General features: G+C 61.4%; 1 protein-coding gene across 10 annotated transcripts in view; it reads right to left on the minus strand.

Annotated features, from left to right (window-relative positions):
• Positions 1–3,314: 3,314 nt before the first annotated feature.
• Positions 3,315–15,308, minus strand: part of POU2F2 (POU class 2 homeobox 2) — a 48,497-nt gene continuing 36,503 nt past the window's right edge. For 3 of the 10 annotated variants that reach the window (XM_075916040.1, XM_075916035.1, XM_075916034.1), the window contains 4 exons: positions 13,020–13,086; positions 12,512–12,683; positions 12,240–12,313; positions 3,315–8,483 (listed from right to left, as the gene is read on the minus strand). In XM_075916040.1, the coding sequence (XP_075772155.1) occupies positions 8,146–8,483; positions 12,240–12,313; positions 12,512–12,683; positions 13,020–13,086 (651 nt within the window). In that variant the 3' untranslated portion in view covers positions 3,315–8,145. The remainder of the gene's footprint in view (positions 8,484–12,239; positions 12,314–12,511; positions 12,684–13,019; positions 13,087–15,308) is intronic. The other 7 variants (XM_075916038.1, XM_075916037.1, XM_075916043.1 and 4 more) reach the window with 4 other exon arrangements.

Below are 15,308 nucleotides of genomic sequence, written 5' to 3' on the forward strand. Positions count from 1 at the left end.
TATTGCGGGGAGGGGGACAGGCGCACAGGAACAGGCGGACAGCAGCTGGCTCTGTAGAGCTGTATTGCGGGGAGGGGGACAGGCGCACATGAACAGGCAGACAGCAGCTGGCTCTGTACATTTCTTTATTTCCCGTGGGCAACACACACAGTTACAAAAATGGCATTAAAAGAAGCAAAGCCCCCACGAACAACAAGGAGCTGGGAGGTGGAAGGGCACAGAGGCGAGGGATGGGGGGGGCAGGGTTGTGGGGCTCTGGCAGAGATGAGAGTAGAAAGGGCACTGAAGGAGCTGTGGAAATGGGGGGACCAAGAAGGTGGAAGTAGGGGGCTAAGGGAAAGCAGGGAGCCATGGGGATGGGGGGGCAGGAGAGAGACATGGGGGCTCCAGCAGGGGCGCCCAACGTGACGGTGCTGGTGAGAAGCCAGACTCACCCCAGCCCAGAGCAAGCCCCACAACAGGATCTGCTACCACCCAGAACGGGACGGGACCCAGAAGTCCTGGCTCCCAGCCCCTCCCAACATGCCAGCCAGAGACCATGGGCTCCCCTGCACTTCTCTGGGGAGGGGGCAGAGCCTGGGGCAAGGGGGCATGTGCAGGGGCAGAAGAGGGTGAGGCTGTGAGCTAGGGAGGGGAGGGGCAAGGGGCAGGGCAGGTACTTGTGGGGGGCTGCACGGGCCGTGGAGGGACAAGGGAAGCCGGGATGGGGGGCCCTGTGGCCCTCCAGCGAGGAGGAAGGAGAGGATGCGGGAGGGCGGGAGACAGGCGGGCAGAGCCCAGGAACCCCCCGCCCCGGCCCCCCTTGGATCTGGGGCTGCGCTTGCCCGATGTGCTCTGGCGCTGGGGGCGGCCGCGCTGTTGCTGTTACGTTTGTGCGTTCTCCCCGGGTCCCTTCCTCTCTTCTCAGGCGGGGAGCGGGGGGGGGGTGGTTTGTGCTCCCATTGCTGCCCTACCCTGGGAACCCCCCCTCGGCCGCCTCTGGGCACGCGCCCGCCGTGCGTGCGAGCCAGCCGGGCCCAGGGGCCCTGCCTCGCTCAGGAGCTGCCGGCCTGCGCCCCGGCCTGGCGCCGCCCAGAGCAAAGCCAGAGGCTGCCGGGAGCAGCAGAGCCAGCGCCGCCCGGTGACCTGGGAATAGCAGCCCCCCCGGGATTTAACGCAGCCGCCCCTTCGCCACCTCGCCTCTTGCCCCGGCCGGCCAGCTGAAGCCACACGCCGGGCCAAACGCCCCTTTGCACTGCGCAAAGCCAGACCCCAGCGTGCGGGCGCCGCAGCCCAGAGCCGCTGGACAGGCACCCTCGCTACACAAGGACAGCTCTCCGCCAGCCTGCCTGGCAACGGGTCGCCTTAGGCCGGTACCAGGCCGGCTGTGACTGGTACCAAACCACCCCAGGGCCTTATCCGGGGGGGGGACATTCTCTGCAATTTCAGCATGAATGTCCCTGCCCCCGCACGGTGGAGCCGTCCTGCTGCTCCAGGAACAAGCGATCCGCTTGGGGAGCCAGGCACGGCCCAGACGTGTGCCCAGGGAGCTCACCCCTAGAGCCAGCGGCGGCGCCTCCCCAGCCCCGTCCATGGGCACCGCGCCCGGCCGTCTGGTGGGTGGAGTCCCAGCGGCGGCGCCTCCCCAGCCCCGTCCATGGGCACCGCGCCCGGCCGTCTGGTGGGTGGAGTCCCAGCGGCGGCGCCTCCCCAGCCCCGTCCATGGGCACCGCGCCCGGCCGTCTGGTGGGTGGAGTCCCAGCGGCGGCGCCTCCCCAGCCCCGTCCATGGGCACCGCGCCCGGCCGTCTGGTGGGTGGAGTCCCAGCGGCGGCGCCTCCCCAGCCCCGTCCATGGGCACCGCGCCCGGCCGTCTGGTGGGTGGAGTCCCAGCGGCGGCGGCTCCCCAGCCCCGTCCATGGGCACCGCGCCCGGCCGTCTGGTGGGTGGAGTCCCAGCGGCGGCGCCTCCCCAGCCCCGTCCATGGGCACCGCGCCCGGCCGTCTGGTGGGTGGGGTCCCAGCGGCGGCGCCTCCCCAGCCCCGTCCACAGGCGCCACACCAGGCAGTTGGGCGGGTGGGGTCCCAGCGGCGGCCACATGGAAACGGGCGCGGATCCACTTGGCGCCCGGCTGGTGGGGCTGAGCTCCGTGGCACCACACGTGGCCCCGGGGGCTCGGCCACACTCGGGCGCTCGGCGTTCGTCTGACGGGGCCTTCCGAGGGGCTGAGTGGAAGCCCGGGGCCCGGCGCGTGCTCCTCGCCTTCCCCACACAAGGGGCTTCGCTCGGTTTCATTCACGTCCCCACCGAGGCCGTTTTCGCTAATCCGTGCGGCAGGCGCCTTCCAATTCACACCCCGTCCCCGAACATCCCCCTGCGGGCGGGGGGCCTCCTTCGCTCAGCTACCCCGCGCTGGGGTGGAAGTGGGGCTCGGCGCGCCCCTCCTCTGCCCCAAGTCCTGACCCCGCCCGGCAAAGACTCCACTTGCGCCCATGTCTGCGCGTGGCGCTGAGCCGGGACCTGGCGTTTGGCAGAGCACCACGGGCCCCTCCTACCCTACGCGCTTGGTGCTTTTCTCTAAAGGGTGGAGGGACCTGTCAGTTGCCAGCAGGTGAGGGGGTGGGAGGAAGCCCCCCTCACCCCATACAACCCTGCATTAAGTGGAGTCAGCACTTGTAGGCTTAGAACCCCCTGCCAGGCAGAAAAGCCCCCCACACTGTGCAGCTATGGGGTAAGAAGGAATTTGGAGGGCAACCCTGCCAACATCCAGGAGGCTGCTTTGGTATAAGACTTTGGTATCTCTTCTGCCTGGATGTGGAAAAAGAAATCTCGCCCTGTGGAGAACAGGAAGTCCCGCCCTGCGGAGAAAAGGAAGTCTCGCCCTGCGGAGAACAGGAAGTCCCGCCCTGCGGAGGACAGGAAGTCCCGCCCTGCGGAGAAAAGAAAGTCCCGCCCTGCGGAGAACAGGAAGTCCCGCCCTGCGGAGGACAGGAAGTCCCGCCCTGCGGAGGACAGGAAGTTCCTCCTTGATACAAAGAGGAAGCTGTGCTCTGCAGAGAAGGGGAAGTCCCAGTTCTCAGAGAACCGACAGTCGTTCCCAGACACAAAGAGGAAGTCCCGCCCTGTGAATAACGGGAAGTCCAACCCTGATGCAAAGAAGCGTTACCCTGTATGGAAAAAGAAGGGCCGCCCCGCTGCCCGTGTTCCCCGCCATGGCCAGTGGGACGCTCTTGCCCTGCCCCCGCCCCCCAGGTTTAGGCGCCCTTGGCCCCCCCCCCCCCCAACAAATGCCGGTGCCCCCGAGTGATTTTCTCCTGCCCCCCCTTTGGCGCAAGCCCCTTGGACACCACCTCCAGCTTCCGGCCCTGCAGCCCCCGTGGCCATGGCAGGTTTGCAGCCATGAGAACTGAGGCCAGCCCACCCCGCGGGAAGGCTCCTGCCCCCCTGCAGCCAAGGGGCTCCGAGCAGCTTGGGAGCGTTCTCCGGCCTCCGTCCCGGGGTGGCAAGGGTGGCCCTGGGCCCTCGGAGGGCTGGCTGCTCCCTGGAGCCTCCCGCGGGCCCTGCGCTCAGCTGGGAGCGCTCAGAACTGCTCCGAGCACCACGCGGGACGGAGAGTGCCACGCGCCAGCCAGTGCTGTCAGCCCACGGCTAGGACCCACAGGTCGCCGCAGAGAGCTCAGGAGCCAAGTGTGGCCCGGAGCAGCCGGAGGGACGCCTCCCCACTGCCAACTGACCCCTTTCCGCAGTGCCAAGAGCCACTAGAATGCCCACCACCACCCAGAACAGCCGGCGTGGCCGGCGGCCTCCGGGAACAGAGCCAGCAGTGCAGAGGAATGGGCGGCAGCGGGCCTGGCCCAGGGACTCCACGGCCGCGTAGCTCACCGAGTGCCCGAGTCCCCTGGAGCAGCTGCGGCCGGCCCCGTGCCCGGGACGTGGACCACCATGGAGCAAGCCACAATTCTCCGGTGTCGGAGCCATCTGGGCCAGCAAACACTCCAGTGCCCAGCTCTGGCATGAAAGCGGCACCGAGGCCAGCGGCCCCTGTTCCCTTCTCATCACACCGCACAAGGGAGCGAGCTGGAGGGGAGAGCTGTACTCCGGGGGGGGTTGGCACCACCAATACAGATGCTCTCCCCCCCCCCCCCCCCCGCACTGGCTGACAGGCTCCCGATCCCCCTCAACTCGTCTTTGGTTGTGAGAGTGTTTTTCATTCCAGACGTTTTGGTAGAAATGACGACAGTGAAACCCAGAGAAGCCCCAGAACAGAAGAGAAAAGCCAGGCCGAGGGTCTGGTACATTGGTATTATTCATTTGTCAAGTCACTTCTAAGTCCCACAGTTACAAATAAATTAACAAGACAGGCTCAGACCCTGGAAGATTACAACTTAAAACGTTTAAACACTAGGAACTGACTACCTTTGGCAAAGTTATCCATCGCGATCTCCCTCCTGGGTCAGCCACTCGGCAGGGCGGCTCCGGCAGGGCTGGGACGCTGGTACTGCCCTCTCGGAGCGGCTCGCAGTGGCCGGCACTCCCCCCGATGCAACTGGGCTCGGACAGCGAAGCACCGTCGGCCAGAGGGTTCCCAGCTGAGTCTGGGTGGGGGTTGGTCTGGTGCCCCGCGGGGCCGAGCCCGGAGGAGCTGCCAAACTCCTGCCCCCGCCCCGCCCCGCGACGAAAAGGGAAACCCACGAAGGAAAGGAAATGAGAGTCGCTCCGGGGGCTCCGCAGGACCGTGGGGAGGTGGCCACTCACCCGCCCCGTCCGGCACGCACCCTTGTCAAGCGTTTCTATTTGGTTTCTCTTTAAAGTAGATGAGGTATATGGCAGACTATCTCCAGGGAACCGCGCGGTGGGCGCCGCGGCACCGAGGGAGGAGGCGCCCCCCAGCCCAGCCCTCAATATTTGGTTTCACAGCTGTAGTTTAAAGCTTGTTTGGATTCTTATTCCGAACCCCTCGGGGGGGCACGGAGGCATTTCAGAGGTTCATCGTGTGCACCCGTCTCTGGCCCCGCCGAGGCTGTCAGCGAACCGCCGGGAGCCAGCCACGCCTTGCAGAGAGACGGGAGCAGAGCGGGGCCTGGCTCCCCGCCCCCGCCCCCGTGAAATGCACCCCGCGGCCCGGGCTAGCCACGGACACACGCCCAGACCCCAGAGAGAGCCGTGCCCCGCTGACAGCCATCCGCCGCCCCCTCCCACGCCTCTTCCCCGCTAGTTCGGGCCTCTGCCCGTGGTGCCGTGCGCCCAGCGCTCCCTGTTCCGCTCCTGGAGATAGGGGCATTTTTGGTCTAAAATCCTTTTTTTTTTTTAACAATTTTTGGTTTTTTGGCTTTTTTTTGTCGTCTCAAACTTTTTGCGTTTGGTTTTTTTTTGTTTGTTTGTTTTTTGGTTTTTTTCATTTTTGTCATTTTTCTATATACAGTAAGAAGCGATAAAGCAGAACATAGAATTTCTCTCTCTAAAAAAAAGGAAGAATTCCCGCGCCCTCTCCCCCCACCCCCAAAACCAAAACCCTTCCCAAAAGAAAGAAGAGAGTTCACTAAAACAGTTACATTCCACCTAGAAAACGTGTTCAGGCAGCGCGTGCGGGAGAGCCCCCTCTCTGCCGTGGAGAGAACCACCATTCCTCCGCCCGGCTCTCTTCCCCACGCACCTAACAGGGTGAAAAACCGGCGCTTTCACGTCTGGGTCTTTTGTTTGGTTCTTGGGGGTTTTTGGTATTTTTTGGGTTTAAAACTAGGTGTTTCGGTCAGTTTCTTTGTAAAGCAAAGTTTCACAGTATGTTTAGTTTGCCTTGTCTCAAACCCACCTGAACTCTAAGAACACAGCTAAAAGCAGGAGCTAAAATGAGGTCAAGATTCTTCTTTGTTTTTCCTTTAAAGAAAGGTTTGTTTGTTTTCAGTGTGTTTTTTTTTAAACTTTTCCGTTCTGTTCGTTAGTTGCCGGATGGCGTTTTCTCATGGCTAACTTCCTTCTCTGAAAGGAGCAAGACTTTGGTTCGCAGGCGTTGAAAAAACAAAACAAAAGGATCACGCACAGAAATTCATCCAACTAAAAAAGAAACAAAACCAACCAAAGGAAAAGTTGTCTTTGTGTTTAAAAACAAACAGACGATCGATCGGCGTTTCGAGAAGCCGTTTTTAAAGCTTTTCAGGCCGTGGGGAAGGGCGCTCGGAGCTCTCCGTCAGCCCTGCCCCAATCTGGCGGGTGATTTGGTTTATTTTGAACTGGTTTTTTTTGTCCCTTTGTCACATAAACCAGGGCTTCTCAACGCACAGTCCATGAGGTATTTTTTTCAAGACAGAGAAAGAGCGTTAGGCCATCAAAAAAGTCAACACGCCCCTTTAGTTCCATGTGTTAAAATCCTTTCTTCTTCAATATTTGAGTTTTCTTAGATCACTTTGTTACGAATTTTTTTGGTTCAAAGTTTCCCATCACATCCCGAGTCTTTGCAGTGAGAGCAAAAGTCTTCATGCCAATGGTTTCCTGTACACAGATCCAGCGATTTTTTGGTTTCTTTTGGAAAATGTAAAGAAAGCTGAAATTCCCGTTTTTCTTTGTTTGTCTTTTTGTCAGGCACTGGAATATGATCTTTTTTCAGAACATAGATATAAAAATAAAAACAACCCATTATATGTCCTTCCCCTACTTCAGAAAACAACCCCAGAGATACCCGCGCTGAACGGAAAAAACGGAATGGAAAAGACTGCTTGGGGCGGCCTGCCTGGGAGGGGTCGAGGCTCGGGTTGGTTCTGAGACGAGGCCCCAGGCGAGCAAAGCGGCAGGCCCGTGGGCCGCTCGCAGCTCTTTGAGTAGCCCCGCTGACGGCCGGAGCGGCGCAAAGGCTGGGAGCCAGCGTCTGCATGAAGACCGTGCGGCAGTTTAAGCCGAGGGCAAGTCGCTAAAGTGAGAGAGAGCGCGCCCCACAGGCTAACCCCTCGCACTGCCAGTCCCTGGCGCTCACTTCCTGCTGGAACTGCGCTCTTGGTTTGCCTTGCTCCGCCAGGCGGAAGATTTTCCTCCCGTGAAAATGCTCAGATGCTGTTTTCACGTCTCCTCCCCCGCTTGCTTCTAAGAAGCTCCTGAGCTCTTGCGCTAGCTGGCCGTCCCCCAGCCGGCGGCTTTCCCGGGCTCCCTGGCAGGCTGGGAAAAGCAGAGCGAGGCGGCTGGGTTAAACTGGGGCACCAGGTCCTCATGCAGAGCTGGCTCTGAGCGGTCCGGCAGGCAGAGCCGAAGCCCTTTCGGAAGCGTCTTCCCAGGCGCTGCGGAAAAGCCACCTCCACGCCCGCTTAGTTCTTTACAAAAATAAAAGCAAATTGAAAAAATAGAGATTTATCAAATCGAAAGCAAAAGCGAGTTCGTTGGGAGCGTGACTCTGCCGTGAAAAGTCTCCCGCCCGCCCCCTGCGAGCCCCCTTCCCGCATGGCAAATAAAAATTGATTACTAATAAATAAAAGGTTTCAAAAGACATTCGACCGGACACAGAGGTTAGAAAAGTTTGTAAAAAGCCTTTGGGCGAAGCTAGGGACTGGTCATGGGTTGGGGTTTTTTGGTGTGAGATTTTTTTTTCTTATTATTTCCCCTATTCTTCCTGTGCAATTAAAAAAAACACCTATTTTTCCTTACGTCTCCCCCACAAAAATGTCCAAGAAACACTCCGAGAAAAATCAAAAAGAAATTCCAAAAACCAACCCCGCTGGCGGAAGAGCAACTCGCGTCACCCGGCCGGCCAGCCCCCCGCTGTCAGCGAACGGTGAAAACAAAAAAGCGAGATTGCCGTTAAATCTCGAGATTGCAAAGGAAAGAAAAAACCACAATCCAAGCTGGGTTCTTTGCATTCTGCTTTGGGCCCCTTCAGGGTCACGGGCCCACGATTTTCCCCGAGCTGGAGGGTCAGTGGTTTTCCCCTGGCTTCCTCGAGGAAGTGCTCCAGCGCGGGAAAAGCAGTGGTTCCCACGACAGGCCGCTTCCGGGACACGGGAGATGCAGAGCACGGCCGTGGATCGCCGGGGAGCCGGCCGTGGTTCCTCCGCCCCTCGCCCGTGGTTTGGCTGCTTTGGGTTATTTTTGGTTGATTTCTTCGTTTGGCTGCTGCTGACAGTTTGGTTTTGCTTTCACGCGTCTCTTGCCGCCTGCGCGGCCGTGGCGGGCTGCACCCCGCTGCCCCTCACTCCGTCGCAGCGTCGGGCTCGGAGGCGGCTGGCCCGGCGTGGCCCGGGGGCGGCCCGGCCGCCTCGCTGGAGGAGCTGCAGGAGGAGCAGGAGGAGGAGGAGGAGGAGGAGGAGGCGAGGCTGGGGGACTTGCTGGACAGGGAGGCGGCCACGGCGGCCGAGACCAGCCCCACGCCCCCGGGGGTGGCGCCCAGCAGCGGCAGCCCGGCGTGGTTGAGGAACAGCGGCGAGGTGACGATGCTGTGGGTGCCTGCCGCGCCGGCCGCGGTGCCCAGGACCAAGTTACCGCTGGCGTCAAGGCTGGTGATGGGCAGCGTTCCACCAGTGGCCAGCGCTGCGGAGAGACGGCGCGTGAGCCAGAGGCCCCGCCCCTCGAGGGGATAGGCCCCGCCCCTGCCTGGGGCCAGATGGGGGCCGGCGCCACCTGGAGGGGACAGGCCCTGCGCCCCGTTTCCCCCCTACCCCCCAAGCGGCCGCCCTCCCTTCCCTGGGTCAGACCCCCTGGAGGGGACAGGCCCTGCGCCCCGTTTCCCCCCTACCCCCCAAGCGGCCGCCCTCCCTTCCCTGGGTCAGCCCCCCTGGAGGGGACAGGCCCTGCGCCCCGTTCCTCCCCTGCCCCCCAAGCGGCTGCCCTCCCTTCCCTGGGTCAGACCCCCTGGAGGGGACAGGCCCTGCGCCCCGTTCCTACCCTGCCCCGTAAGCGGCTGCCCTCCCTTCCCTGGGTCAGCCCCCCTGGAGGGGACAGGCCCTGCGCCCCGTTCCTCCCCTGCCCCCCAAGCGGCTGCCCTCCCTTCCCTGGGTCAGCCCCCCTGGAGGGGCCAGGCCCTGCGCCCCGTTCCTCCCCTGCCCCCCAAGCGGCTGCCCTCCCTTCCCTGGGTCAGCCCCCCTGGAGGGGACAGGCCCTGCGCCCCGTTCCTCCCCTGCCCCCCAAGCGGCTGCCCTCCCTTCCCTGGGTCAGCCCCCCTGGAGGGGACAGACCCTGCGCCCCGTTCCTCCCCTGCCCCCCAAGCGGCCGCCCTCCCTTCCCTGGGTCAGCCCCTCTGGAGGGGACAGGCCCTGCGCCCCGTTCCTCCCCTGCCCCCCAAGCGGCCGCCCTCCCTTCCCCGGGTCAGCCCCCCTGGAGGGGCCAGGCCCTGCCTAGAGGGGAAATCCCCGTGCCCCATTGCCCCCAGCGAGTGTGTATGACACAGAACAGACACGGCGAGGGAGGGGTGGTTAGTGAGCGGGTGGGATGGATGGTTACTGGGCTCTACAGCCGGCTACAGGCCATGGATGGGATGAGGGGGGCCCAGACTGAATGAGCAGGCGGGGGTGTCTGGGGTGCCACCGGCCGGCCTCGCACACTCCTCGCACACTCACCTGGCAGGACAACACATGCGCCTGGCCCCACAGCCACACTCGCTTCTCATCCTCACACACAGATCGCTGCACAAACACACAGATCTCTGCACGTGTCCAGTCCTTGCACACACCCTCCTCATCCTTGCACAAACACACGGATCTCTGCACGTGTCCAGTCCTTGCACATACCCTCCTCATCCTTGCACAAACACACGGATCTCTGCACGTGTCCAGTCCTTGCATATACCCTCCTCATCCTTGCACAAACACACGGATCTCTGCACGTGTCCAGTCCTTGCACATACCCTCCTCATCCTTGCACAAACACACGGATCTCTGCACGTGTCCAGTCCTTGCATATACCCTCCTCATCCTTGCACAAACACATGGATCTCTGCACGTGTCCAGTCCTTGCACACACCCTCCTGACCTTTGCACAAACACACGGATCTCTGCATGTGTCCGGTCCTTGCACACACCCTCCTCACCCTTGCACAAACACATGGATCTCTGCACGTGTCCACTCCTTGCACACACCCTCCTCACCCTTGCACAAACACACGGATCTCTGCATGTGTCCACTTCTTGCACACACCTTCCTGATCCTTGCACAAACACATGGATCTCTGCACGTGTCCACTCCTTGCACACACCCTCCTGACCTTTACACAAACACATGGATCTCTGCACGTGTCCACTTCTTGCATGCACCCTCCTCACCCTTGCACAAACACACAGATCTCTGCACGTGTCCACTTCTTGCACACACCCTCCTGACCCTTGCACAAACACATGGATCTCTGCACGTGTCCACTTCTTGCATTCACCCTCCTCACCCTTGCACAAACACACGGATCTCTGCACGTGTCCATTTCTTGCATGCACCCTCCTCACCCTTGCACAAACACACAGATCTCTGCACAGATTCACCCTCCTTGCCCGCACGCTCCCTCCTGACCCTTGGACACCAATCTGCACATCTCCACTCCTTGCACTTACCCTCGCACAAACACACGGATCTCTGCACATCTCCACTCCTTGTGCTTACGCTCGCACAAACACACGGATCTCTGCACATCTCCACTCCTTGTGCTTACGCTCGCACAAACACACGGATCTCTGCACATCTCCACTCCTTGTGCTTACGCTCGCACAAACACGCGGATCTCTGCACATCTGCACTCCTTGCACTTACCCTCGCACAAACACACGGATCTCTGCACATCTCCACTCCTTGCGCTTACCCTCGCACAAACACACGGATCTCTGCACATCTCCACTCCTTGCGCACTGTGACATAGCGGGGGGGCTGTCTGCTTTGTAACCTGGTGTCCCCACCTGGCTGCGCTGGGCTGCGATTCCCACTGACTCCCCCATGTGGATTGGCCCAGACACCCCTGCCCAGCCTGGGCAAGGAACAAGGCTCTTCCCGGGGGGAGGGAGGGGGGAGGTGGCACCTGGCTGGGGGCAGGGCCTGGGCGTGTGGGTTGGTCTCTGCTGGGTAGGATGAGGAGAGGGGCCTGAGAGCACAAAGGGGGGTCCAGGGCCCGGGAGCTCTCTGCACGTCTGCTCTCCTTCCACGCACCCTCCTGACCCTCGCACCAACACACGGATCTCTGCACGTCTGCTCTCCTTGCACGCACCCTCCTGACCCTCGCACCAACACACGGATCTCTGCACGTCTGCTCTCCTTGCACGCACCCTCCGGACCCTCGCACAAAGACACGGATCTCTGCACGTCTGCTCTCCTTGCACGCACCCTCCTGACCCTCGCACAAAGACACGGATCTCTGCATGTCTGCTCGCCTTGCACGCACCCTCCTCACACAAACACACGGATATCTGCACATCTGCTCGCCTTGCACACACCCTCCTGACCCTCGCACAAACACACGGATCTCTGCACGTCTGCTCGCCTTGCACGCACCCTCCTCACCCTCGCACAAACACACGGATCTCTGCACGTCTGCTCGCCTTGCACGCACCCTCCTCACCCTCACACAAACACACGGATCTCTGCATGCCTGCTCGCCTTGCACACACCCTCCTCACCCTCGCACAAACACATGGATCTCTGCACGTGTGCTCGCCTTGCACGCACCCTCCTCACCCTCACACAAACACACCGATCTCTGCACGTCTGCTCGCCTTGCACGCACCCTCCTCACCCTCACACAAACACATGGATCTCTGCACGTGTGCTCGCCTTGCACGCACCCTCCTCACCCTCGCACAAACACACGGATCTCTGCACGTCTGCTCACCTTGCACACACCCTCCTCACCCTCACACAAACACATGGATCTCTGCACGTCTGCTCGCCTTGCACGCACCCTCCTCACCCTCACACAAACACACGGATCTCTGCACATCTGCTCGCCTTGCACGCACCCTCCTCACCCTCACACAAACACACGGATCTCTGCACGTCTGCTCGCCTTGCACGCACCCTCCTCACCCTCACACAAACACACGGATCTCTGCACGTCTGCTCTCCTTGCACGCACACTGCCTAGTCACCCTTTCAAGCTCTGTACTCTCAGGTGTCCTCGCACGCTCACAAAGGCCAGTTTCCACTCACTCCTGGCCTGTCACACTTGTGCTCCCATGCACGTGCCTCCTCGCCCTGCTTTTCCAAGCAGCCCTGGCTCCAGCCTTGCACTCACACCCACACCCTTGCACACACCAGGCACGCTGGCGCTGGCCGGCGGGCAGAGCAGATGGCGGCATGCCTGCTCGTGCCACGAACCTTGGATGGTGGCCAGCGGGTTGGTGGCCATTAGTGCCGGGTTTAACCCCGCGTTCACCCCTAGCACTGTGCTTCTGAAAATCAAACCAGACGTGCAGGTTAGGCCGGGGAACCCCCTCAGCACCCCCATGCCACTGGCCTCCCCACGCTACGTGACCTTGGCCCCAGGCCCGTTGGCACTGGAAGACTCTGCCCACATGGGGCAGTCGCCGTGTTACCCTGGGCCAGTGCTGTACCCCCCCCGGGGCCCGTCGCGGCCCCCCGCTGCTTACCCTGTGTTGGGGTTGAGGCCCGAGAGGCTGATGGCCGGGTGGGTGCTGCTCTGGGGACTGGGGTTAGTGCTGTTGCTGGGAGGCGGCGTGGCAGAATTGAGGGCGGAAGGCCCCCCACCCGCCCCCGTCCGGCTGGGGGCCAGGGGGCCGACCGCCGAGGACAAGGTAGTCACTGCAAGAGAAAAGGGGAGATGGGGAAGGGGGTCAGCAGAGGGAGGGCTCAGCCCAGCGGGCCCTAGGGAAACACACTGCCTTGGTCTCCCCTGCTAGCTGAGTTTCGGTAGGTCCTACGTAAACAGAGGCCCTCAAACATTCCCTTCAGTCTGCTTCCTGTGGGTCAGATATAGTTTGTGTAGGTCCTATGTAAACACGAGTGCCTCACTGGTTCTGTCACGCCCACCGAATAGGTCCCATTGCTGTAGGTCCTATGTAAACACAGTGCCTCAGTCTCCCTGCTGGCTGAGTGGAGTTTGGGTAGGGCCTATGTAAACACAAGGCAAGGACATACCTGTTGTGCTCAGACTGCTGGAAGCCTGAGAGAGCGGGAGATTCACGCCGGGGCCTGGACTCGGCACCTGGCCAGAGAGAGACGGATCAAGATCAATGGAGGACAGGTGGCCACCTCTGGGGGGCACAGGGAACCCCCACAGGCAGGAGCAGAATGTACCACGTGAGGGCTGTAGCAGGGGTCATCCCATGGGGGGAGGCTGTGCCACATAGGTACCATGTGGGGGCTGCAAGGAGGGTGGAGGTCCAGGTGGGGAGTGTACCATAGTGCGAAGGTATATCCTATGGGACAGCTGGCGGTGGTGATGTGGGGGATGTGCCCAGAGACTGGTACGTACCATGTGGGGGATGTACCCGGGATTGGTACATACCATGTGGGGGATGTACCCGGGATTGGTACGCACCATGTGGGGGATGTACCCGGGATTGGTACGTACCATGTGGGGGATGTACCCGGGATTGGTACATACCATGTGGGGGATGTACCCGGGATTGGTACGTACCATGTGGGGGATGTACCCGGGATTGGTACGCACCATGTGGGGGATGTACCCGGGATTGGTACGCACCATGTGGGGGCAGTACCCGGGGATTGGTACGCACCATGTGGGGGTTGCACCCGGGGATTGGTACGCACCATGTGGGGGTTGCACCCGGGGATTGGTACGCACCATGTGGGGGTTGCACCCGGGGATTGGTACGCACCATATGGGGGATGTACCCGGGATTGGTACATACCATGTGGGGGATGTACCCGGGGATTGGTACGCACCATGTGGGGGATGTACCCGGGATTGGTACATACCATGTGGGGGTTGCACCCGGGGATTGGTACGCACCATGTGGGGGATGTACCCGGGATTGGTACGCACCATGTGGGGGCAGTACCCGGGGATTGGTACGCACCATGTGGGGGTTGCACCCGGGGATTGGTACGCACCATGTGGGGGTTGCACCCGGGGATTGGTACGCACCATGTGGGGGTTGCACCCGGGGATTGGTACGCACCATGTGGGGGTTGCACCCGGGGATTGGTACGCACCATATGGGGGATGTACCCGGGATTGGTACATACCATGTGGGGGATGTACCCGGGGATTGGTACGCACCATGTGGGGGATGTACCCGGGATTGGTACATACCATGTGGGGGTTGCACCCGGGGATTGGTACGCACCATGTGGGGGATGTACCCGGGATTGGTACATACCATGTGGGGGTTGCACCCGGGGACTAGCACGCACCATGTGGGGGATGTACCTGGGGATTGGTACGCACCATGTGGGGGATGTACCTGGGGATTGGTATGCACCATGTGGGGCAGTACCCAGGGATTGGTACGTACCATGTGGGGGATGTACCTGGGGAATGGTACGCACCATGTGGGGGATGTACCTGGGGATTGGTATGCACCATGTGGGGCAGTACCCAGGGATTGGTACGTACCATGTGGGGGATGTACCTGGGGAATGGTACGTACCATGTGGGGGCCTGTACCCAGGAATCAGTACGTACCATGTGGGGAATGTACCCTGGGACTGGTACGTACCACGTGGGGGCAGTACCCGGGAATCGGTACATACCATGTGGGGGGGCAGTACCCAGGGATCAGTATGCATTATGTGGGGGGGCAGTACCCGGGAATTGGTATGCACTATGTGGGGGCAGTACCCGGGGATCGGTACATACCATGTGGGGGGGCAGTACCCAGGGATCAGTATGCATTATGTGGGGGGGCAGTACCCGGGGATCGGTACGTACCAAGTGGGGGCCCTACCTGGGGGTAAGTATGTAACATGTGGGGGCTGTACCCCGGGGGGTCGGTACGTACCATGTGGGGGCCCTACCTGGGGGTAACATGTGGGGGCTGTACCCCAGGGGGGTCGGTACGTACCATGTGGGGGCCCTACCTGGGGGTAAGTATGTAACATGTGGGGGCTGTACCCTGGGGGGTCGGTACGTACCATGTGGGGGCCCTACCTGGGGGTAAGTATGTAACATGTGGGGGCTGTACCCCGGGGGGTCGGTACGTACCATGTGGGGGCCCTACCTGGGGGTAACATGTGGGGGCTGTACCCCAGGGGGGTCGGTACGTACCATGTGGGGGCCCTACCTGGGGGTAAGTATGTAACATGTGGGGGCTGTACCCTGGGGGGTCGGTACGTACCATGTGGGGGCCCTACCTGGGGGTAAGTATGTAACATGTGGGGGCTGTACCCCGGGGGGTCGGTACGTACCATGTGGGGGCCCTACCTGGGGGTAACATGTGGGGGCTGTACCCCAGGGGGGTC

The sequence above is a fragment of the Pelodiscus sinensis genome, unplaced genomic scaffold (genome assembly GCF_049634645.1).
Source record: "Pelodiscus sinensis isolate JC-2024 unplaced genomic scaffold, ASM4963464v1 ctg108, whole genome shotgun sequence".
In the NCBI taxonomy this organism is placed as follows: Eukaryota; Metazoa; Chordata; order Testudines; family Trionychidae; genus Pelodiscus; species Pelodiscus sinensis.